This window comes from Musca domestica, unplaced genomic scaffold (genome assembly GCF_030504385.1).
Source record: "Musca domestica strain aabys unplaced genomic scaffold, Musca_domestica.polishedcontigs.V.1.1 967, whole genome shotgun sequence".
Classification (NCBI taxonomy): domain Eukaryota; kingdom Metazoa; phylum Arthropoda; class Insecta; order Diptera; family Muscidae; genus Musca; species Musca domestica.
Window position 1 is genome coordinate 46,440 of NW_026712452.1, and position 27,036 is coordinate 73,475.

Consider the following 27,036-nt stretch of genomic DNA (forward strand, 5'->3'; position numbering starts at 1 on the left):
AAATTTGAAATTGAAAGGGCGCAAATTGTTTGTTGGCCCAAAACAACCGTCGTCGACGAGATTTCTAACATCCTGCCAGTTAGCAATCGAACATCTGCTCCCTTGAAGCTAAAAATAAATCACATCCCAACGAAGGAAGAAGGTGCAGACACTTAAAGACGAGGATGGAAGGCAATGATCATGAGACGCCACAAAAACTTAAAGGTCATCGATTTATGATGCACTATCCACCGGCGGCGTCCGATGAGTGCAACAAAGTGACGCCCAAAAATAAACAATTTAGGAAGTCAATAAATCCGAGGACACCGCAAGGGTTAAGCTATTCGCTGGGCAATTGCAACACCATGATGTCGTCAAATAGCAGCAATGGTTTGCATTCCATATCAATGGCTGTAATACAGACGCCGCCAGCAAAGAGACACCAAAAAATAAAAAATCCCTTTGAAGCGGCGTGGGCCGAAAGGCTACATATGCCATTGATAGCAAGGTAAGTAGAATTGTGTTTTTTTTTTCACAATTTTAAAGAGAATTGGTTTATGCGGCGTTCATTTCTTCATTTGTTTGTAGTCCATCGTTATTTCAACGCCCAGACACCCCGCAAATGAGTTCTACACAGTGTGAATGGACAATAGAAGAGGTGTCAAGTTTAATGCCAGCAAATGTGGAGCCCCATGAGACTCAGTTCAACGATTCACCTGATCCTGAGTTGGAGGCCAAAGCCCAAATGGCAATTAGTTCCTATTTTAAAGATAATCAAATTGTGCCAAGTCCGGTAGATTGTCCATTGCGTAGCCAACGTATTGTGTTGCATGACGTTAGTGGCAATACACCCATATCCAAACCAGGCCGTAGAATACGTGATTGTGCATCACAAACTGAATTGACATTGCCGCCCATATTGCCACCAGCTCTGGAAGAGGTCTTAAAGCCATATTTCCAACCCCATTTGGCAGGAGCAAATATAGAACTGAAAAAGTCCCGTTATGCCCAACGTTCATTAAGTTCCAGCATAGACGCCAAGGACACCTCATTGAGGCGTAAGCTATTCGATATTCACAATGTTCTAATATGGGAAAATGAACAACAATTGATGGCAAAAAATAACACATCTTCGGCGGCAGCAAGCAGTGGTGGCCAATCAAATTCTAGTCCCCACTCTTTGCAATCTCTGCAACATACTGCTATAGTGGGGAAATTATCCGATTCTCTGGACAAGAGCTCCTTTGGCTCACTCTCACCCATATCGGCCTCAGATGATCTATCACCTTCGCTGCCAGATAAGGGTAGTGCCACAAAACGTAAATCACGTTTCAATAACTTCCGTTCAGAAATTGAGGAGCTAGAACAGTTATCACCCATACATCCACCGGTCAGAAGGAAACCCATTGAGAAGTTGTATCGTTCACAGAATATGGGAAATCAAAGCAATGACATTACAAACAATACCAGTCAAGATACAGACAATGGAAAGTTCACTCCAGAAAGATCATCTTCGCCCTTGCCTCAATGATAACGAATAACATTGGAGAGTTTTCGTCGGATAGTTTTAATATAAAAGTTAGTCGTTTAAGAGTCAATTCATCGAAGTGTTCAAACAAATCGAATAAAGAAAGACTGACTAGAGTGACGGGCTCTAAAAATTCGAGTAACATCCTGCAGGAGGTGGATGTTTTTATGAGTCATGAGGAAACGTGCGAGGAGTTACTTGAATATACTGGCATTGATGTGGAAGATATGCAAATATCTCAGGTTTCGGCCCATAGTTCTACATGTAGTTCTTCACAATCGGATACACCGAGAGGTAAAAGACGTTCGGCAAGTCGTAAAAATTTGTCACAATCTTTTTCGGCGAATTGGTTAAACGACGAAGGAGACGAAAATGAGGACCCTAAAAGAGATGAGCAGAAATTAAATCGTATTTGCCAAGATTTAAAAAAGAAGAACCTAAATCCTGCAGCATTGCAACCAACAAGTTCCTCATCCTTTGGTGGTGTGGTACATCACACACCTATAAATAGTTCACCCAAAAATCATTGACATTTTATCGCACCGACAGTGGTTTTAATGAAATGTCACAAATTCCTCAGAATCACAAGATGGTCCAGGCTTGTCACAACAGCAGACTTCAATGGCGCTAGCTGCGACGGACGGAGAACCAATGATGGTGCATTGCTGTTCAACACCTTCTACGAAACAGGATAAGTTTGAACTTATGATTTGATAAAACAGTGGTATTCAAATTTTTCTTGCCTGCTTTGCTATAATAATTAAGTTTAGTTAATTTTTCCATTTTATAAAAACATTTAATTAACACTCTATATGTAGGTTTAAAATAATGATTATATTTGCAATTTTCAGATGTTATTCGATGAATTTAAATTAAAAATTGCACAGTCTTTAAAACGTTATAGGTGTCGATTGATCATCCTTCTATCCGAATTGGCGATGGAGACAGATTTTTTGTTGCAGCAACAAGAAAACATTTATTAAGCTTAAACTAGTGTTGGTAGATGGTAAAGCATATCAATGCAGTTGGAAAATTTAAATTATAAATGTCGTTATTCAATCAAATTCATCTGAAACTTAGGTATGTGAAAGGAGAACATTATTTGCAATATTTAAACAAAGGCCTTATGCTTAAATTGTAGTTAATTTTAGGAGAAGATTAAACAAATTACCCACCCACCTACTTTTATGGAGATTTATTAAATAGTTACTATTGAAGACTCGAAATATGTTTATAAGTTTCACAAGTAATTGTATAAAAGATTTTTGTTTTTAACCAACAAGATATCAAGCTATTCATATATTTGTATGTATTTTAAAAATCTTATATTTATTCAAGTATCCTTCACAAATACATTTGAACATTTAGACAAATCTAACAAAATAAGGTCAGTCAATTGTCTTGAGAAATAAATTCGCCGATTCTACTGTCATTTTTTTAGCATGCAAAACAATACAGCAATCTTTCAAATCCTAGGAAACTTATCAAAAAATGTCTTAGTCCCAGCTTACATTGAATTGATTTGAAAAAATTTAAAGTTTATATGTAATAAAAGTAGACAAATGGTTTCTATTTCCATGATCTGGCCGAATTTGAACAATTCAGAACATAAATTCATACATAAATAAAAAAATCACTTATATTTTGTTGAAGGATATATTGTATGGTCGGCTAGTGGCTGATTTTTTTTTTTATTATTTTTTCCTTTTTATAAAATTCTAGTCTAGCTTATCCAACCTAAAAAAAGACTTTTTGTAACATCATGGCCAATAAGTAATTTAATAGGAAACGCATTAAATATAGTACTTTTTTAATTTTCTCATTTAAGTTTTTATTGTAAAACAGAGACTTGAACAAATGCTTCATTAGAGGCAAAACTACTTGTTTATATTTATGAAAATTTATTTTTTTTAAGTTTACATTAAATATTTGTTGAAATACAGTATGACTATTTTATTTTTTAATAATTGCTTAAGGCTAGATTACAAGCGATGTTGGAGTCATATGTAAAGTGAAATTTTCCACAATTACCTGCATAATTTTTAAAGCATACTCCCCACAAGTTTTCATTTAAAAAGAAACGCGTAAAAGTATGTAAAAAATTACCATAAATATGCTACAAAATAAATAAAATTCAAGTGTATTAATATTATACAGTTTATGTATCATAGCGTTACTTTTAAGATTAAAAATGTTGGGAATTTCTTAATGTATGTTTTGAAATGTCACTTTACACATGTGTAATCTGGTCGTTAGAGCCTGTTTCTGGTTGTCTATACCATAGTAAATGCGATGGGAAAGCACCATTTCAAATGTCTAATATAATATTTAATTTAACTCTAAAAATACAAACATTTCAAAAAATATTTGGAACGGTATTTTACTTTCGCATTCACTTTAGTATGGACATACAGAAACAGGTCCCTTTTTATATTTTCCTTGTCCTTTTTTATTTTTTTTTTTGTGAGTTATTCGTTGCCAGAAGTTGTGTTAATGTATATTAAATTGAATATTAATTTTTATATGGAAAATAATGGTTCAATGGTAAATGGTTCAAATATGGTAAATATTACATTAAACGAACCAAATCATATCAACAATTTTAAAAGAAAAGCCGACCAGTTGCTGCATTAATCCACAGGAGAGATAATTTATAGATTTTCTACATACATACATTTTTAATTACGAAAATAAATAAAAATTATGTTCACCAATATAGAATTTGTATTTTATTTGTATAAAATATATTAACAATGTATTTTTAACACTGGAAATCAATGGTATACAATTTTATAGTCTACTTCAAATTGGGTAAACGTATTCAAATGTTGTTAAAGATCAGGAGTCAAAAATAAGTAAAAAAAACCGGCCGGGCCGAACTTTTAATGCCCTTCACCATTAGGTAAAGAAAGCATTTTTGTACAAAAGTATCTGGGTTCAAACGCGTTTCACTTTAAAAACATCAGTAAAATCGGTAGGAGAATGTGGCCACACCAAAACGAGAGCCCATATAGCAATTTCATACTACAAAATCAAACTACCGAATATCGATCTATATATCAAATAGAACCCATTATGAAGTACAAAAACTAAATTTCACACAAATCTATTAGAAAATGTGGCTTAAATCGTCAAAATACCGAATATACGAAGGTACCGTTATATGTGCGCTATAGAAAAACGTGGACCTAGATATTCCGCCAACGGCGCTAGAACCCATAACGAACTACAAATACCAATTTTTATACCAATTCGTGGCAAAATGTGGCTAAAACCATCAAAACACCAAATACCGGAAGCTACCGTTATAAGGGCACTATCCCAAAACGTGAACCGATATATCTCATTTTCAATACCAACCATCCTAGACACAATACAAACACTGTGTCAAATTTGAAACTCTACGTCAAATAATGTGGCCTGTATCGTGATTTCAACAGACTGACATCGTAAAATCGACTTAGAACTTTATGCTGATCAAGACGAATATCTTAGAGGTGACGAATATTTAGATATGTTAAAACGGAATGACAAATTTATTATATCCTCCTTTCCAAGGTGAAGGGCTGACTGACTGACTGATTCATCGAAGCCCAGGCGAAACGGCTGAAACTAGAATCTTGATATTGTGCAAATGGGTCAATGTTGTTGGGTAGGGGTGAGATTTGGTATTTGGTAAACGAATACAGCTAAAATCTCAGCATTTGGTGTAAAAATTAAGTTTGGGTATAAGTACATAAGTGTTTTTGGAAATGTGTACTAAGTGCAACAACTGTACTAAACTCGGTAAAATTAGTTTTTGGGTTGACCTTGGAATATAAAAAGTTGGTATTGGGGTCTCTGCTGCTAGATAGGATGCGCTCAGCAAGCGTATGAAAGGTACTAAATAGTAGTAAATTTCGTATTGGGTGAAGGGATAGAGCTGAAATCATGAAATTTAATATTGAGGTCTGTTGGTATCTGGGATTGAGATATGGAGGTGGTTTTGGAAATATGTATTATAAATGTACGAAAAGTACTGAATGGTACTAAATTTGGTCTTGGTTGAAGGCATAGAGCTAAGTCCTAAAATTTGATATGGATGCCACTTTTGGTTTCTTTGATTTACACTTGAAAATGGTTCATGTAGGTCCACATTTTCGTATAGCCTCCATATAACGGTACTACCCGATATTCGGTATTTTGATTATTTTAGCGACATTATTTACCGGAATTGTTTTAATTTCGTATTTGAAGTTCGTAATGGATACCACATCCTAAGACAGAAACTGAGCCATGTAGGTCCACGTATTCGTATAGCCCCCATATAACGGTACCCCCCCATTTTCGGTATTTGATGATTTTAGCGACATTATTTACCGGAACTGTTTTAATTTCGTATTTGAAGTTCGTAATGGATACTACATCCTAAGACAGAAACTGAGCCATGTAGGTCAACGTCATCGTATAGCCCCCATATAACGGTACCTCCTGATATTCGGTATTTTGTTGAATTTAGCGACATTATTTACAGGAATTGTTTCAAATTTGGTATTTGAAGTTCACAAAATATACTACAGCATAAAACAGAAAATGGGCCATGTAGGTCCACGTTTTCGTATAGCTCCCATATAACGGTACCCCCGATATTCGGTATTTTGATAATTTTAGCGACATTCTTTACCGGAATCATTTCTAATTTGGTATTTAAAGTTCATCAAAATACCGAATATCGGGAGATACCGTTATATGGGGCTATACGAAAACGAGGAGCGATATGACCCATTTACGAACTTAACCTGCCTACTGCAAAATGCAAATGTCTGCAAAATGTTCGCCTTTTATCACAATTCGTTCGAAAGATAGCTAAATCGTCTTAGAATTTTACGCTGATACATAATATATACAAAAAAAGTCTAAAGGTAAGAATACATAAAACGCTTTTTTGACTGATCGGATGGATTCTTCGTAGAGGAACAAAAGTGCTAGACCTAAAGCAAGATAGTTCGATTTTGGCGCTAAGATTCTTTGTTCTTTTCCGAAACAGACATAAGCTAGTCAATAGAGTTTTATGTATTTTCACCTTAACACGAACTCTTGGAACGAATCTAAAATTTTAGGGTGGACTTTGCTCTGACATAGTAGCGGGCACTTGATCGAACTAAGTCAACCTAAATCTCCACGAAGTAGCCAGCCGATGACTTAAGTCGCTCAAAAAAGCGTTTTTTGTATTCTCACTTTAAGTGTGCCTGACTTCTGCATTAAGGCTATTAACCAGTTTTGCCCTGGAAAGTTTGAGCAGTTTGGATCATTTTTTAAAAGGTAAATCAAGTCATTTCATTCATTTTTCGCGCTATTTAACTCATTTTAAAAAAATAGCAAAAATATCATATAAATGAAAACCACTTCTTGCATATAATTTTGAATGAAAGCGGGCATAGCCTCAGGGCCGTATTTCTGTAGTTAAACGAAATTGTTGCACCTCCTTATTATTTATTGGGATTTATTTGATTGAATACCAACTGAAATCTACTAGGTTTACTAAATCCGGTAATCTCATACTATTAAGCCTTTTATAATTCAAAAGCTGAAAGACCCGACCTAAACTTTTACTTGACCTAAACAATGGATTGTTATCAGATGAATGACAATGACATGCTATGAGATGTTATCAGATGAATAATTCTAAAAAATGCTCAACATATGATGACTTTAAATTCTTAATTATATCATGACCATATTCTTTTATAATTTTATTTTTTCGAAATTGTTGTCTTTCAGTATTTTTGAAACCGAAATTATTAAATCCATTGACTGAAAGCAGCATCATTTTTTCTTCTCATTTCTTCTTTACAGGCATTAAAAGCGACGCCGTTATTTTATGAAACGCTGCGCCAATGATGTTTTCAGTAGAAGAACAAATGTAACGGCGCTGACCGGCAACGGCTGCGGCTCTATTGTGTGGTGCAGGTGTTGTGTTTTTGTCCATCGTGCTAACTAGCCAACCAACAACGTTTAACGTTCGCTCGCTTTAGTTAGTGTCGTGTGTGTTTAGATTAGTGTGTGTTCGTATCACTCGTTCTTCGTTCGTTCCATTCACGTTTTTTTGAAAGTTGTTTATTGGGTTTTTGTGTTGTAAAACAAAGCGGGTTGTGTATTTGTTGTTACTGAAGTTGTTAACAAAAAATCGAAAAAGAAGAATAATAAGCAATATCAATAAAAATAATATTAAAATATACGGCAAAATAAAATTTGAAAATAATTATAAATTATTATTGTCCATATTGTAATATAAAAAAATAACAAACGAATGTCATTGTTTTGTTGTAATTAAGTTCAAAATAAGATAAGGCCTTAATAATCGAAAAAGAATTGGCCAAAAAGAAAGCCAAATAAAAAAAGAGAAAGAGTGAGAGAGAGAAAAAAGAGAAGAAAAAGCCTAAAAATTGTGTTATTTTGTGAGTGATCTAAAATTTATGGATCGTATTGCCTGCTGGCCGGTTTCCCCCCGCAATTCTTGTTGTTGTTGTTCCCCAGCAAATAAAGTGTGTGTATATTGTTGTATTGTTTGGTTGGGGCATCATCAATGCATTTCGCATTTCTCGTTAACCAAAATTAATTGTAAAAAAGACAACAACAGCAACAGCTTCGAAAAAAAAGAAAAAGGTGTGCAAAAAATGTTTATTTTCGTATCTGTATAACACGAAATTTGAAATTTCAATTGTGTGAAAGGAAATTTTTTTGAAGTAGGCACCTACCTACCATCACAACGTCGTCCAACACACAATCCAGTAATAAATTATTTCTTAAATTTAATTCAATTAAGAAAAATAAACATAACAACAACAACGAAATACAAAATTGTCTTAAATCAGCCAAGTTTGTTCAATGTTTGTTGGAGTCTGAAAATCAGCCAAGCATGAATTAAAACCGAAAAAAGAGTTGCTTTGCAGTTTAACTTCTTTGTGGTATTTTGTTAATCTTGTCTGCAAAAGGAGTGAATAAGAAGAGAAAAAAGAAGTAATACTAGTAAGAAAACAAAAAAAATAACAATAACAAAAAAGCTATACCCAGTCGCAACAGGCGAAAGTTTATTTTCGTCTATGATTAACTAACTGTGTGTGCGTGTGTGTAGGTAGATAGTAGTTTGAAATGATCATTTTTGTTGTTATTCTTAGTGCACTAAACATGCACAGTGGGATGATTTTACATCATGGTGTTTGAATTTTGGACATTTTTGCTTATTGAAGATCCCACGTAAGGTATAAATGTTAATAATCATTTAAACATTCATCCCAGAAAAAAAGAACGATGGGGAGTTGAAGATTCAAATACGACGGCTTGAATAAAGAGCCTTATAAGTTCTTGGCTGCTAACAGCACATTTTCTTATTTGGGCGCCAATTCGGCAGTGTAACCGCAAATCGAGTTGCTAATCGGCACGAAATAAAATATATCGATACAATTTTTTGTCGTTATAATATGACTTCAAAGTTTATTGATCATCGATTTTTATTATTTGGTCGCCAGAAAAAGTACGATGATCAGCTGATGCTCTAAACGAAATTTCTAGAATCAAAAACCATATTATCCTTGGCCACGTACAGCAAATTGAGTTGCTGACTGACACGAACTTCTACTTCAATGGCTTTTTTTGCATTGGAAAAAATATTAAAATGTATTTTTTTCTTATTTGGGCGCCAACTTGGTAGTGTATCCGCAAATAGTGTTTATAATCGGCACGAACTAAAATATATCGATAACATTTTTCGTCGTTAAAATATGACTTCAAAGTTTATTTGGTCATCAATGCATCAATTCATTTTTATTATTTGGGCGCCAGACAAAGGACGATTATCAGCTGCTGGTCTAAATGAAATTCCTAGAATAAAAAGCCTTATTATCCTTAATCACTAACAGGAAATCGAGGTGCTGACCGACACGAACTATTGTTTTTTTTGCCATCGAAAAATATTAAAAATGCTATTCTTTATTTGGGCGCCAATTCGGCAGTGTAAACGTAAATCGAGTTAATAATTGGCACGAACTAAAATATATCGATACATTGAAAGTTTTCGTCGTTATAAAACGACTTCAAAGTTTTTTTAGATGTATTAATGCGTTTTTATTATTAGGGCGCCAGAAAAACGATGAGGTTTAGCTGATGTACCAAGTACAATTTCTAGAATAGAAAGCCCTATAATCCTTGGCCACTAAGAGCAAATCGAGTTGCTGACCAACTATTGTTTCAATTGCTTTTTGGAAAAATATTAAAAATATATTATTTTCTTATTTGGGTGCCAATTCGGCAGAGTGACAGCACATCGACGTGCTAATAGCACGATAACTCTCGAAATTCTCATAGAAAATAATTTACCTCATAGAACATGCAAAATTTTTCATACTTTGCAAATAAAATATTGCAAATATTTGTATCAATGGCAGAACAGGTGTGGGAACGGATAATATCGGCCCACTTCAACAAGTACCTCGCCACAAAGGGTCAACATTTGTAATACTCAACACTTTTTTAAAACGTGAAAGAAGCTTCCGACTGTCTTCAAATTACACATATCTCACAATTTTTTTTAGGTCAAGGTTTGTTGTGAAGATGGAATGTATCGGTCTGGTACCTACCCCACAAGGGGAAAAATTTTGAATATTCATAAAGCTCATAAATCGCGAAATTGGGTTAGGTTAAAGGATGCGTCGTAGAACCACTCCTTTCGGTGATCTGCTGGTCCATTGTGTTCATCCTATCTGAAAGAGAATTAAAAGAGAAAAAAAATGGAAAAAAAAATAGAGAAGAAGGATAGAGTTAGAAGGTAGGGATAAGAAAATTATGATAGCATAGCTACGCTGTAAATAAGTGTGTTGTCTTTAGCCATTTCAATCTTCTGGCTAACTGAAGCATAGCTGCTGGTTCACATTCAGAGAAGGAGGACAAGTCGGGCAGAATTTGCTTACCCAGTAATCTTTGTCGGACTCCAAAGAGAGTTGGACAGAGGCAGAGTAAGTGTTCTACCTTCTCATTTTCCTCCTCGTCCTCCAATTTGAATTCATGGCCCTTGTGTTACAGTGTCCAGTAGTTAAACCCACCATAAGCTTTAGGTCAGATTTCGCCAATGAGACGAGCGACATTGATCTTCTCTCGGAGATTACTGGCCATATATATATATATTTTTTTGAGACATTACATCCCCTTCCAGTTAGCCAGTTCTGATTGAATCTCCCAAGGTAGTGCTTGTGCAATACTTGGAAGAAGTGGCATAATGGAGGCTTCGCTGAGCTGCCGATCTGATTGAATCTCCCAAGGTAGCGCTTGTGCAATACTTGGAAGAAGTGGCATAAGGAGGCTTCGCTGCCGATCTCCAAATCTACTGATTCAGATCCGCGTCTGGCCAATTCATCTGCTGATTCATTCGTTGTTTGTCAACGATTTAAATCTTTCCAGAGCATTTCTGCATTCCAGAACAGCCATCGATTTGATTGTAAAAGAATTGAGAGACTTCAAGGCCGCCTGACTATTGACGCATATAGTCACCGGTCTATTCAACTCATTGATTCTTTTTTCCAGCAGTTCCATGGCTTTCCTGATAGCAAAGATTTCTGCCTGGATCTCCGGATCTTAAGGAATCTCCGGATATTCAAGTATTCACAGAAGACCATCGGTATAGACCGCTATGCCGTTAAAAGGTAGTGTGTTTCGAGTCCAGGTGTCCCTGTTTGGCATATGGATGCCAGTGATTCGAAACTTTACCTAGGTGTTATGAAATAACTGGTTATAGCCCGACCTCTTTGGACTTTATCAATGCTTTTTTGAAGGTAGTTTTACCTAGAGATTGCTACCATACTATCCCTCCATAAGTTAGAATTTGTCGAAATTAACATCCGATTCCATTCATGTCAAAATTTCCATCAACACAAGATCTGTTATAATGATGATAGATACCAGACCATTCCTTCTGGTACTTCACCACAAAGTGTTAAAATTTTGAATAAACAAATCGATTATAAAATCCGAAATAAACATCCGGTTCATATTTCATACATACCGTTATTTCTACTAACACAAGTTCTTCTGTGAAGATGGGATATATCGGTTCTTTTCTTCGGGTATCTCCCCCACAAAGGATCAAAATTTTGAATATCCATGGAGTTCATAAAACTCGAAATTAACATCCGATTCCATTCAGACTTGGCACATCTCAATATTTCCATCAACACAAGATCCCAACGCCCAAAGAAATCGAAATAAGCATCAAAGTCTCTTCAAATTTCACATATACAAACGTTTTTGCTAACACAAGATCTGTTGTAAAGATGATATATATCTATGAACCCCTTCTGGCACCTCTCCACAAAGGGTCACAATTTTCAATACTTCCATCTGCCATAACTTGCGAAACAAGTCAGCGATCCTTTACAACTTGCCATATCTAAATATTTCTCTCAACCAGAAACCTGATGAATATGGAATTTATGATTTCGGATAAAATTGGATATTTTTAAAATAGTTTTTTTTTTGAAGTAAATCCTTAAGAATTAAAACCTCAGAATACATAGCTGAAAAAAATAAAACTTCAAACAAAACGTCAGGACTTGCAACTACCTTGCAATATTTATACAATGAGCACAGAGTTACATTTTCTTCCTACTTCCTTCAAAGATTTTCATAAAATTTTCATTTATTTGTTTTAGAATTATGCCCACATGAATTTAACTGTCGGCCATTTACTTTGCCTGTTTCGCAATGTCATTTCCTACCCATTGTGCAGCATTGCTTTTGATCTCAGTTGTCTGTTCTTTCTTTTTTTTCTCACTTTGCCTGTGAATAGTTCGGTCCGGTTTACCTATTGAAACATGTTCTACGGTGGTTGTACAAACAAATGGGCAAATGCCGCCAGCATTTTGTCATTACGATAAAAATATGTACTCCATTCACCGGCCGACCACTTTTACACACATTCTTCCGAAATCATTGTGCCACTTTAATAACCGCACACAACATACCCTCGCTCCATATGATCTCGCTGCAACATCAAACCAACCACTTCTGACTGGATAAACTCTCTCTCCGAACAACAACAAAACATTCGAAATCTGGGGGAGAACACTACTAAACACTTTCCAACAAAAACCAAATGAAAATAATAATTAACTATTTGAAATGTTTGTTAGCCTTGCTCATTTTCACGAACGGAGGAAAGGAGGTGGAAGAACATACAACAACATATCATTACATTGCAACAAACATTAGCAGAGGAGGAATGAACAAAAATTCTTATTTGATCATTTTGGAAAAAGGCCATTTGGAATATTTTTCTTGTTTACGACTTCTGTTGTTTGTTGGTGGAATTTTTTTTACCTGATCACCCCCAAAAATACCGGCGACAAAGGTAAACTCGAAATTTGTGTATTTTGTTTACTTTTTAATTTTCGGTTTCTGTGCCCTGTTTGTTTTGGCTATTTGTTGTGAAAAGAGAGAGAGAAAATGTGAGAACTACTCTACTCATTTGGCCGGTATTTTGCTGTGCGAGACGAAGTGCACATTCAGTTGTACATAAATTGAATTCAAGTGCAGTATGGGTATGATCTTTTTTTGAACTGGGACTTATTTGAACTTTGTCTTTTTAAATCAAAATCTTGCTGTGTCAAATATTCAGTTCAAGGTTTAAAGTTAACGATAGGGCAGGGGTTATGCTTGATGGAACTTGGGAAATTCGAAACACCCAGCAAACACTTTCATTATCAAATGTTGAAGTTTGATTTAATCATAGCTTGTTTTAACTACTCTGGACAAAAAAGCAAACATATGGTCTGTTCCAGCACTGCAATGAATTTAAAAATGCTTTCTACGATAACCAATTTCCCGTTCATGATATCGACAAAATTGTAGTAGATTCTTGCAGGTTCTAGAACAGAGTAAAAAGTTTTTGTGGCATAAGGTTTGTCTGTTTACTTTTCCTGCAGGAATTACCCATTAGCTTCTTCCTGAAAGAGTAAGGTAAGGTTTTTTGTTCCGTAAAAACTTTTAAAAGTTGACAGCGGAAAACCTTAAAAAGATACGAACCACTCAAAAAAAAAAAAAAAACAAGTAAAAAGCTCCTAAGTTCATCCGGGCCGAACTTTCAATATCCTCCGCTCGTCTATAAAGACTCCCTTCCGATCGTCTATAAAGACTCCCTTCCGCTCGTCTACAAAGACTCCCTTCCGCTCGTCTATGAAGACTCCCTTCCGCTCGTCTATAAAGACTCCCTTCCGCTCGTCTATGAAGACTCCCTTCCGCTCGTCTATGAAGACTCCCTTCCGCTCGTCTATGAAGACTCCCTTCCGCTCGTCTATAAAGACTCCCTTGTTTTAACCACTCTGGACAAAAAAGCAAACATATGGTCTGTTCCAGCACTGCAATGAATTTAAAAATGCTTTCTACGATAACCAATTTCCCCTTCATGATGTCGACAAAATTGTAGTAGATTCTTGCAGGTTCTAGAACAGAGTAAAAAGTTTTTGTGGCATAAGGTTTGTCTGGTTACTTTTCCTGCAGGAATTGCCCAGTAGCTTCTTCCTGAAAGAGTAAGGTAAGGTTTTTTCTTCCGTGAAAACTTTTAAAAGTTGACAGCGGAAAACCTTAAAAAGATACGAACCACTCAAAAAAAAACAATTAAAAAGCTCCTAAGTTCGTCCGGGCCGAACTTTCAATATCTTCCACCATTTGGAAAAAACTGGAAACAAAAAAAAATTGTCGAGGGCTATACGAAGATGAGAACCTTCATACACAATGTTTTTACCCATTAGGACCATCAAATACAAAATTTAAAAAAAATACTTTGACTTTGAAATTCGCTAATATCACCAAAATTCCGAAAAAACAGAGGTATGTGGGCCATACGAAAACGTGGACCTGCATAGACAATTTTCTGTCATAGGTTGAGTTATCCATTACGAACTTCAAATGCGAAATGTGAGACAATTTCGGGTTATTAATGTCGCTAAAATCATCAAAATACCAAATATAGGAAGGTATCGTTATATGGGGGCTATCAGAAAACGTGGACCTGTATATGCGATTTTTTTCAGAGGCTGTAGTACCAATTACGAACTTAAGATACAGAATTTGAAGCAATTCAGCTAAAAAATATCTCTAAAATCACTAAAATACCGAAGATTGGAGGGGGTTTACCGTTGTATGGTGGCTATATGAAAACGTGGACTGACATTGCCCATTTTCGAGCTTAACCTGCCCACTGGCAAGAAGGAATTCTGGTTAAAAAAAACTCCCTTCTGGTCGCCTATAAAGACTCACAGCCAGATTTTAAAAAACTCCCAGGCGACTCGTCTCTGGAGACACCCTCCACAGCTCGTCTATAAAGAATCTCTCCACAGCTCGTCTATGGAGATTCCCCCACCAGCTCCTCTATAGAGACTCCCTCCATACATAGCATACAGACACTCCCTCACCTGCTCGTTTATAAAGACTCCCCCAACAGCTGTCTCCACAGTTCGTCTATAGGAATACCCTCCACAGTTCATCTATAGGGACTCCCTCCACAGTTCGTCTATAAAGACTCCCTTCACCAGCTCGTCTTTAAAGACTACCTTCACCAGCTCGTCTTTGAAGACTACCATCACCAGCTCGTCTTTAAAGACTCCCTTCACCAGCTCGTCTTTAAAGACTCCCTTCACCAGCTCGTCTTTGAAGACTCCCTCCACAGCTCGTCTATAAAGACTCCCTCCACAGCTCGTATATAAAGACTCCCTCCATCAGCTCGTCTATAGAGACTCCCTCCACCAGCATGTCTGTAGATACTCGCCACCAGCTCGTCTATTGATACTCCCCCACCAGCTCGTCTATGGAGACTCCCTTCCACCTCGTCTATAGAGGCTGCCCACACAGATCGTTTTTAAATTATAAATGCTATTTTCGTCTTTAAGATACTCCCTTCACAAAAAGTCTACAGAGACTCGGCCATCAGCTCGTCTATAGAGACTCCCCCACCAGTTCGTCTATAAGGACATCCTCCATCAGCTCGTCTATAAGGATTGCCTGCACTAGCTTGTGTTGGGATACTCCCCCACCAGTTCGTCTATGGAGACCCCCACCAGCTCGTCTATGGAGACTTCCCCACCAGCTCACCTATGGAGACTCCTTCCACCTCGCCTATAGAAACTGCTTACACAGATCGTCTTTAAATTATAAATGATTTTCGTCTTTAAGATACTCCCTCCACAGATGGTCTACAGAGACTGCCCCACCAGCTCGTCTATAGAGACCCCCACCGGTTCGTCAATGGAGACTCCCTCCCGCTCGTCTGTTAAGACTCCCTTCCGGTCGTTTCTGAAGACTTCCTCCCGCTCGTCTGTAATAACGCCCACCTGCTCGTCTGTAATAACGCCCACCTGCAATATTTAAACTTATTGAAGCAGTCACTGAACTTTCAAGTATCTTTACGACCATTCTCCATTTACCAACTTTCCAAACACGGTTTGACGTACATACCTTTATAACCCGAAAAGTAAACTAAATTATTTTTAATGAATCAAATTACTTCCATTGCCTTGCTATCTCTAAAAATATCAGAATACCGTTGAACTGAACTTCATTTTCCCATTTCGAGTCGAAAAACCAAACCAAACGAAACAAAATATACATTTCATGATCCGCAAATGATAACGCCGTGTGTCAGAGAGAAAACAAAATTATAAATGATTTCGTTTCGTTCATTTGTTAGTCTGGCTGTCTGTCTGTCCATCCATTCACTAGCTCGTTCGCCCGTCCGTCCGTCCGTCCATGCGTTGTTCTCCATATCAGACAGACCTTGATGGGCCACACAATCTTATCAAATGAACTGAAAACCAAATCAAAACAATAAAATAAATAAAAAAATACAACAAACGAAGTTCTATACACACATATTGTGCGAATGGAGAATGGGTTTTTCTCTTCTATTGTCAATTAAAATGTTGAGGAAAATGGGGGAATTACAAAGTTAGCCAAGTGGCACTTCAGGAGATGCATAGCTTTTTTTTCGATTTAAACTGCTATTTAATATCGTATTTTAGTTTTCTTTGTTACTTTAGATGGAACCACTTCCAAAAATCTTTGGGGCGTCGAAAATAGTGTAGCGCTTCCCTTAAATGGGATCTTGAGGACCAAACAATTTGTTGTGATTGAGTACGCATTTAAAATAGCCAAACTAAATACTCAACAGATATTCAGATAAGGCATGAACTGGTTGTCGCGGTCATAAGGCTTAAGGCGACGGACGATTGTATAAATAAAGACAAAGTGGTGACATACCACCAAAAATTTACGGGTAACAACGCGTGAGTCAACGGAAAATATTGTATTGAGCCCGGATACCTGAAACAATTTCAGCTTCATTATATGAAACATAAATTCTTACCAGAGACCCGTGGATTCCTATCACAAATGCCCACCGGAAACAGTTGTTACACAATGGCTCGATGCTAGGGGGGAGGGCGAAACTGGGACTTTTTATACCCACAGCCATATGGCTACAGAGGGTATATATCAATTGAAACGAGCAAAACGTGCCTCATCGAAATAACTGTTTTAGACCCTAGGTCTCTTTGCACAAAATCCGTTTCAGGACATTTGGAGTCGAGTATCCGATTTGATCCAAACTTGGTACATGGTAATATTATCGTCAAACTTTGCAAATCCGAATGTTTGATTTAGTGATAGGTCAGGTGCGAAGATGGACAATATCGGCTCACTTCATCAAGGTCCTCCCCCACAATGGGACAAAATTCAGAATAATAATAACTCTTATAAAATGTGACATAAAAGTCGGATTATCTTCAAATTTGACATATTCTTAGGTTTTTATTAACTCACGCTTTGGTGTGAAGGTGGGATATATCAGTCTACTCCTTCTGACACCTCCCCCACAAAAGGGGGTTAACATTTGTAGTAACAATGAAGCTTATAATACCTGAAACGAGCATCTGATTATTTTTAAACTCGACACATCCCAATATTTCTATCAGTACCAAACCAGGTGTGAAAATGGAATATGCCGGGTCACTCCTTCCGGTACCTCCCCCACAAGGGATCAAGATTTTGAATAATTATATTTCACATAAAATGCTATATAAGCATCAGATTGTCTTCAAATTTTACATATCCCAATATTTTTACTAGCTCAAGATCTGGTGTGAAAATTATAGATATCGACCTAATTCTTCTGGTACCTCTTCCACAAAGCTTCAAAATTTTTATACCATCCACCATACATAGTATGGAGGGTATATGAAGTTTATCATTCGGTTTGTAACTCATCGAGATAATAATTTTAGACCATTCAAAGTATATATATTCTGGATCAGCGTAGTATTCTAAGACGATTTAGCCCCTACCGTCTGTTGTAATCACGCAAGAATCAAAACGAATTAAGATAAAGAAATAGGAAGCTAAAATTTTGCACAGATCAGTCTGCAGGCTGGTTGCGTTCGAAGATGGGCTATATCGGTCTACGATATCGTTAAGCCCCCATATAACGGCACCTCCCTATATTCGGTATTTTGATGATTAAAGCTACATTTTTCAATGGAATTGTCTGAAAATCCATACAAGAAATTCTTTCTAAGCACTTTACCTCCTAGAAGAGAGTTGTCTATATAGGTCCACGATATCGTATAGCCCCATACAACGGTACCCCCGCTATTAGGTATTTTGATGATTTTAGGGACTTTAATCACTGGAGTTGTTTTTAATTTCGTATTTACAGTTCGCAATGGGTCAATGACAAACAATTGCGTACGCAGGCACAAGTCTTCGTATAGCCCCCATACAGGGTGAGATAAAAAACTGCAACAAAGCCAAACCCCATAATTTATATATATATTTTTCCAGACCATTGTGCGCTGGAAATGAAGCGAGGAAACTCATTTTGTAACCAGTGGCGCGTGCTAAGTGCGATGGTGCTGAGTCCTATTGGAATGTCCAAGGTCTGCGGCCAAAATGTTTGCGTGCCCAAGGCTTAAGACATTTATTCTGATGCCACGGTCGATCAATACGAGCGGAGAGCGACCATCGGCTGTTATGGCGGCCCAAACCATCACCATGGCCGGCGCTTTAGTTCTGGTGACCAACCGAAGGTGCACATTTTCAGCTGACCTCTTTGGAAAGTAACACGATCATTTTGTTTGTTTACAAACTGCTGAACAGCGAATGTTTTTTCATCGGAGAAAATCAAATTCGGCAGTTCACCACTTTCGGCCAAGCGAAGCAACACTTTAACTCTTTTGAGTCTATTTTCTTTCTGTTGCGGTGTAAATTCTTGCACTTTTTGGAATTTCAATGGCTTTACCCCGAGCTCATTTTTCAATATTTGCCGAATGGGATATTGCGATATGTTCAGCTCTCGAGCCATTTTTCGGCCATTGCGACGCGGATTTCGATTAGGTCGCTTCTTTACTTTTCGAACCATTTCTGCTGATGTTGCTGTTTTCTTCCGTCCACTTCCTTGACGTCGGGCTGCGCTACCAGTATCACGCTTGTAAACAATATAATGAACTATCCTGGAATAATTTTAACAGCTGTCGGACTAGTGGCTTAGTTTTTTCATCTCATCCTAAAGTGCGCATTATATGGGTACGAGGTCATGTGGGGATTAGAGGTAATGAAATAGCAAACTCTCTCGTCAAAACAGGCAGCCAATTAGCAACAGTGAACTTGGACAATCCAAAATGCTCACATATCCCTATTGAACACTGAAGACGTTGAAAAAAATCACAAAAATCTTATGGGTAGACTTCAATGAGGTTGAAATTAAGAACCTTTTATTACAAGGTAAGAAAGGGATTAGTGGGGGAAATTCATCCTTACAGGCCACCTGGATCGGTCTACAGGCTCCTTTATACAAGATAGGATGTACAGATAACAGCATATGCATGACATGCCTGAAAGATGATGAAACATTGGAGGATTTTCTCTGTCTATGCCAAGCGTTTGCAAATATCAGATCTTAATTCTTAGGGAACGACTCCATACCAGACTTCAATCAGATCATAGTAAATGAAATAAAACAGTTAAGGATTTTTGTTACGGCAACTGAATTCCTGATGTAAGAAACTGTAACTGTACTACTGAACAGACCTATACTGACTTAGGTTATGTCCACCAGGACATGCTGCGATTTTTCTGCCCCTTTTTTCCACCTAACCCAAAATACTCATGAACTTATGTCTGCGGCAGATTCCCAAGGTAGAAAGAGAGTTCAGTGAAATGCATTTAGGTCGAAAATTTCACATCTCAGCAATTTCTTCTGATGCCATCTTAATTCGTATGTATTTTGTAGCCATGTTTGTAGCCTTTATGTTCTGTTAATAGCATCAAAAAAGTCCTTCACACTTGTTCTTGCCATGCCTTGCCTTTGCTGGGACCCATAAATATTTATTGGGTTCAATTGCCTAAAAATATCCATGGCAGACAGAAAAACGTAGTTTAACCACGCAAAATATAATGCGAGCAATTCAATGAACCCATTCAATCCTTCATGCGAGCATTTACTATTTATTGACAAGGGCTTGTAGCAAATCTGCACATGTCAATAACCAGATATCGTCCTGCTGATTTCATCAAATATTGTTTAACTAGACTTTAAGAATATTGACAACATGATTGTTATTATTTTTTTTTGGTGTTGCTGGACTCCTCATTCGTGCCTATTTATAGTTAATATATCAAAAAAACACGCCTTCTCTAATCTTTCCGGACAGACAGGCCGACAGCCAGTCAGCCAAACCTCATCATCATTATCGTTTTTTGCTGTTGTTGTCGTCGTCATCGTCGTCAGTCATGTTATGTTCCAGCTATGAGTTCATATTTAGATTTGAAGTCTCATTTAATTTTATTTTATAGATCTTTTGTTTTTATTTTCTGTTTTTTTTTTCTTAACTGGAAACCAGTTTTTAGTGAATTTGTTGTTGTTGCTAGTGTTTCTGTCTGGTTTGTTTTTATTCACTACTAAAAAAGGTAATAATAACAAACCGCATAAAAACATTGACTCTCCTCGTACACTGACATTGGGCCAGCCAATGTTGTTGTTGCTGTTGTCGGTGTGCTCATTCTCAGGAGTTGATAGAACTTACCACAAGTGGTGGAAAGACTACTGCGGCCAAGTACTTCTTGTAACAGCTGTAGGTTGTTTATTGTATTGTGCGGCGTCGGCCATTGTCTGCCGACCAACTTCCTGAGAATGAGTACTCGTTGCATGCAACACACGAGAAGGTTGCTAACTTTTCCACTTAGCAAACGGGAGGGGAACGACTTAACGCCTTTGTAAATTATTAGTTGGAGGCAATTTGTCAGAGGGCCTGGAAATTGAGGGCCATAATATGGGGGGGGGGATACTGTGGTATCGCTCAAATGGGCGAGTGTGCCATGTTAATTTTCGTTTGGGATTAAAATTCGTTCAAAAACGAGCAGATTACACTCTTGCTGGGCAGTCTTTTAGTTTTTGTCATACCGATATACCGGGCTACACGAGAACGTGGACCTGCATAGACAATTTTTTGTCATAGGCTGTAGTACCAATTACGAACTCTAAATACGAAATTTGAAACGACTCCGGTGAATAATGTTCTAAAATCGTCAAAATACCGAGTATCGGAAGGGGGGGGGGGTACCGTTGTATGGGGACTATACGATATCGTGGACCTATATAGACAATTCTCTTCTAGGGGTAAAGTGCTTAGAAAGAATTTCTTGTGTGGATTTTCAGGCAATTCCATTGAAAAATATAAAAATATTCTACAAAACGAGCAGAACTCTATTTTTCGGTTTCGCTAGAACGCTGGCGAGTATGCCATGGTCATTTTATAGTGGGAGAAAAATTCGTTCACAAACGAGCAGATTCTACTCTTGCTGAGCACTCTATAATTTTTCGTGGCATTTCATGTATTTCTATAAAATTTCAGGATTTCAGCTCTATACAGGGTGAGATGAAACAACTGCCACCAACTTCGGACTACTGTCATTTCTAAGCCACTCGTCCGACAGCTGTTGAAATTATTCCAGTGACAGCTCATTATACTGTTCACAAGCGTACAAAAGCATTTTGGTGAGAATTTTCCAGAACAAAAGTTATTCGTGATGGAATTCAAGCGTGTTATTGTGATTTCTTCATATTTGGCTGGAAAACCACAAGTGGCTATCGTTAGAGCACTCCAGCGTTAAAATGCGAATAAATCTTTTGTGTCTCGTACCATCGCTTGTTACCGTGATACTGGTAGCCTAAACCGACGTCAAGGAAGTGGACGGAAGGAAACAGCAACATCAGCAAAAGAGGTTCGAAAAGTAAAGAAGCGACTTGATCGAAACCCGCGTCGCAGTGGCCGAAAAATGGCTCGTGAGCTGAACATATCGCAATATTCCATTCGGCAAATATTGAAAAATGAACTCGGGGTAAAGCCATTGAAATTCCAAAAAAAAGCAAGAACTTACACCGCAACAGAAAGAAAATAGATTCAAAAGAGCTAAAGACTTGCTTCGCTTGGCCGAATGTGGTGAACTGCCGAATGTGAGTTTCTCCGATGAGAAAACATTCGTTGCCCAGCAGGTTGTAAACAAACAAAATGATCGTGTTTACTTGCCAAAGAGGTCAGCGGAAAATGTGCACCTTCGGTTGGCCACCAGAACTCAAGCGCCGGCCATGGTGATGGTGTGGGCCGCTATAATAGCCGATGGTGGCTCTCCGCTCCTATTAATCGACCGTGCCATCAGAATAAATGCCGAATATTATCGGGAAAATATTCTGGAGGGTGTATCAAAGCCTTGGGTATGCAAACATTTTGGCCGCAGACCTTGGACATTCCAACAGGACTCAGCACGCGTCACCCAAGAATGGTTAAGAAATGAGATTCCTCGCTTCATTTCCAGCGCACAATGGCCACCAAAATCTCCGGATACCAATCCGTTGGATTATTGTGTCTGGAGTATTTTGGAAAGCAAGGTTGACACTAAAAAACACCGAAGTGTCGATCACCTCAAGCAAGCGCTTCGCCGGGAATGAGCCAAAATACCGCAGAGCAACATTCGGGCAGCGTGTGACGGTTTCATTGACCGTTTCAAGGCCATAATTCGTGACAAAGGTGACCAATTCGAACAAATCTAAACTTATTCTAAAATTTGGTGCAATTTCCGACATTTTTGCTTTCATTCAATAAAATTTAAAAAATGTAAAAGCTATGGCGTTTGGCTTTTTTGCAGTTTTTATACCCTTCACCATTCTATGGAGCGTATATTAACTGTGTCATTCCGTTCATAACTCCTCGAAATATTCATAATAGACCCTACAAAGTATATATTTTCTGGATCTGTGTAAAATTCTAAGACGATCTAGCGATGTCCGTCTGTCTGTCTGGCTAGGATGGCTGTCCGTCTGTTCGTCTGTCTGTCTGTTGTAATCACGCTATCTTTCGAACGAATTGAGATAGAAGTCTAAAATTTTGCATACATTCATAGTTTACCGGTAGGCACGTTAAGTTCGTAAGTGGGCCATGTCGGTCCACGTTTTCGTATAGCCCCCATATAATAGTACCTTCTGATATTCGGTATTTTGATGATTTCAGCAACATTATTCACCGGCATCGTTTCAAATTTCGTACTGGAAGATACCAATGGCTACTACAGTCTATGGAAAAAAAATCGTATACAGGTCCACATCTTCGTAAAGCATCCATATGACAGTACCTCCCGATACTTCGCATTTTCATGATTTTTGCGACATTATTCACCGTTATTGTAACAAATTTTGTATTTGAAGTTCGTAATGGGCACTGCAGCCTATGACAAAAAATTTCGTATGCAGGTCCACGTCTTCGTATAGTCCCCATATAACAGTTTTAAATTAAGTTGTAGTTTTCGGTTTTTTTAAATTGTTCAATTTCCTCCGAAATGGTGGAGGGTATTAAAAGTTCACTGCTTTTTTACTTGTTTTATTTCACCCTGTATGCTCTCCACCATATTCGACGGACCCATCTGAAATAATTGAAATTTACAAGAAGTCAATTGTGAAAACTCAACGTGCTTTTAAAACATTAAAAAATGTGAGAAGTGCGCCTTCTAAGAACACCATTAAGCGTTTATACGAAAAATTTTCGAATGGTAAGGCTCTTTCTAATCCGAAGGGGCCATATAAAGTCGACCAAGGCGATCAGCCGAGAATATCGCTGCCGTACGAGCCAGTGTTGAGAGGTCCCCAAGAACATCCCAAAAACGCCGTTCTCAGCAGTTGGGCATGGCTCGGTCCACTTTACAACGGATTATTCGCATTGATTTGCATTTGTTCCCGTACAAAATTCAATTAACGCAAAGAATGTTGCCTGCGGACAAGCCTCGTCGATTGGAATGGGCCCAAAGAGTCATCGAAATGGCCGAAGATGACGAGCAATTTTGGAACAAAATTATCATGTCCGATGAAGCCCATTTCACATTGAATGGGACCGTAAATAAGCAAAATTGCCGCTTTTACGCCACTGAAAATCCTCAGGAGATTCAAGAAGTGCCTCTTCATGACGAAAAAGTCACAGTTTGGGCCGTTTTTCTTCCAAAAAGAAAATGGCCATGCTGTTACCATCCATCAGGAGCGTTATCGCGACATGATGACCAATTTTGTGATGCCAATTATTCGTCGAAAGCGTATGAGGCAGTTCTGGTTTCAACAAGACGGCGCTCCACCGCACACAAGTTGCATAACAATCGATTTTCTGAAGAATTTGTTTCATGGGTCCGTCGAATATGGGCAACCCTGTATATAAACTGTGTCATTCCGTTTGTAACTCCTCTAAATATTCATAATAGACCTACAAAGTATGTATATATATATATAATATATATATATATATATATATATATATATATATATATATATATATATATATATATACAATATATATATTCTGGATCAGCATAAAATTCTAGCGATATCGGTCTGTTTGTCTGGCTAGGATGGCTGCTTGTCTGTCCGTCTATTTGTCCGTCTGTCTGTTGTAATCACGCTATCTTTCGAACAAATAGAGATAGAAGTCTAATATTTTGCATACATGCATAGTTTACCAGTAGGCAGGTTAACTTCGTAAATGGGCCATGTCGGTCCACGTTTTCGTATAGCCTTCATATAACGGTACCTCCCGATATTCGGTATTTTGATGATTTCAGCAACATTATTTACCTGCATCGTTTCAAATTTCGTACTGGAAGATACCAATGGGTACTACAGCCTATGGCAAAAAAATTCGTATGCAGGTCCACATCTTCGTATAGCCTCCATATGACAGTACCTCCCGATACTCCGTATATTCATGATTTTTGCGATATTATTCACCGTAATTGTAACAAATTTCGTATTTGAAGTTCGTAATGGACACTATAGCCTATGACAAACAAAATCGTATGTAGGTCTACGTCTTTGTATAGTCACCATATAGCGATTTTCATTCAGGTGGTAGTTTTCGATTTTTTTTCTTGAAATTTTTCAATTTCCTTCGAAATGGTGGAGGGTATTAAAAGTTCGGCCTGGCCGATATTAGCTGCTTTTTTACTCGTTTTATTTCACCCTGTATACCCTTCACCTTGAAAAGGTGGATATATATTAACTTTGTCATTCCGTTTGTAACATCTCAAAATAATCGTCTTAGACCCTATAAAATTCTAAGTCGATTTAACGATGTCCGTCTATCTGTCTTTTGAAATCACGATACAGCCCACATTATTTGACGTTCAGCTTCAAAATTTGTGCCTAGGATGGTTGGTATTGAGCACAGTCCACTTTAATAGATTAGGTAAAGATTTAAGAATTGTCAGCAAATATCTTAATTGACAGGAGCATTTGGAAAACCATTTTATAAACTAGAAAAACTCTCACTGTGCGGAAAATTTCCGGAATGGATCAGTAAAGAGTTTAAATTAGAAATGGCTCTTACAATATTTCAAAAATTACCATGCCACTCAAGGTGTGTTTTCATATTTTCTTAATTCTCATTGGCCCCCTTTCCCGTGAGCCTTCTTCAAATCTTCTTTGGCTCATGCTGGGTGGCTAATCGGCTGCTCACGCAAACTCTTTTTCTCACATTCTCTCATAAATAATGGTGTTGCGCATGCGTGCAGATCTCCGAGAATTGAAGTGTGAAATTGTGGTATATGCATGTGCGTGAGTGAGCGAGAGTGTGTGAGTGTGCGTGTGCTTTGGCCCATTAGACCTTTTTTACAGTAACATGCAACAAATATAACTAGTCTGCCACTCCATACACACAATAACAATAGCAACAATAACGACAACTGCACTTATTGTGGAGCATGCCACATTGAGTGGTGGTCGTTTGTCGATTGTGTGTGTGTGTTTCCTTTTCCACTTATGTCTGTTTGGCGGGGCTATTAACATCAACATATATTCCTAGTTACCGATCCCTAACAACAACATGTGTGCTGGTTTGCTACACATTTCGACATTTAGTTGGAAAGGTAGTTGTGTGGCGGAGGAGGGAAAAACACGTTTTCCATCCAAGTGGGTACTTCTTGTGAAAAATGTGCGTTGGCCGCCGACACTTTTCTGGCCCTCTTTTCAACTTTAATGGGAAGGTTAGAAGTTGTTATGACTACTTCGCATGTTCTCGGTGTTGTAGCTCTTGTTGTTGTGGTTTGGTTGTGTATTTTCTTGTTGCTGCTGCTGCTGCTGCAATTTTTTCTGTCTGCCAAAGATATGATATTTGATAGTGTCTCAGATGCAGCCACGTACCCCCATCGTTCGTTCGTTTAGATGGATGACTGTGTTTAGTGTTGCGAGTCTCAAACTAACAGATGGTGGTCGGTTTGGTTTAAATAATAAAAACTTGTTAGGTTATGTACTCGTGCAGAAGAAAGAACTACTCGAGCAGATTTAACAGGCACTCATGTCGAAATTCTCCTGTCGAACATTGTTTGGTTTTTGATGGCAGCAATGTTGCTTTCATATTTGCTGTTGATTTAATTTTCCAGATTTTTTCCCGAGGGCAAAACAGTGGTTTTCGGTGGGAATTTCAAGGTGGCAATTGGCTTATTTTTTTGGGAAATGGAAGAAAATTGTGGTGGAGTGCGGAAAGTGGTGTTGGTTGTAAAGTAAGGGCGTGTACCGGGTTTTGACGAAAAAAGTAAAGACACTCATTGCCAAAGGACAAGAGCTCATTTCTTGATCACAAATTGTGGTAAAGGCAGGTGAAGGATATTTGCAAAGACTTAGTAAATGATGAGTTTCGAAAGAATTTGGAGGCGTTGAGGACTATATGGAATTAAGTCAATTGAATCGGGAAAATTTGGCGTATCGATATTTTTTTATTTAAAAAATAATCGAGTAAACAGGATGTTATATTCGGCTGAACCGAACGTTTTATACCCTCCATCGTGTTAAAACTTGACTCATAGCAAAATCGGCTATCCTCAAAATCCCTAGATGTGGAAGTTTCGTTATATGGGCGCTATACCTATATCTTATATGTCTGTAAACATTTTGAAATCTAAAAAGCTTTACTGAGCATGATAAGCGGTTT

The 27,036-nt window shown here is 37.7% G+C and overlaps 1 protein-coding gene across 1 annotated transcript; it reads left to right on the top strand.

Moving 5' to 3' along the window:
- LOC131807083 (protein aurora borealis-like) lies at positions 1-3,873 on the top strand. Its single transcript, XM_059132103.1, is given in 4 exon segments — positions 1-487; positions 568-1,501; positions 1,504-2,231; positions 2,359-3,873. Coding segments are annotated over 3 exon segments (1,791 nt in total). The 5' UTR covers positions 1-164; the 3' UTR covers positions 2,038-2,231; positions 2,359-3,873.
- The last annotated feature ends 23,163 nt before the right edge of the window (positions 3,874-27,036 follow it).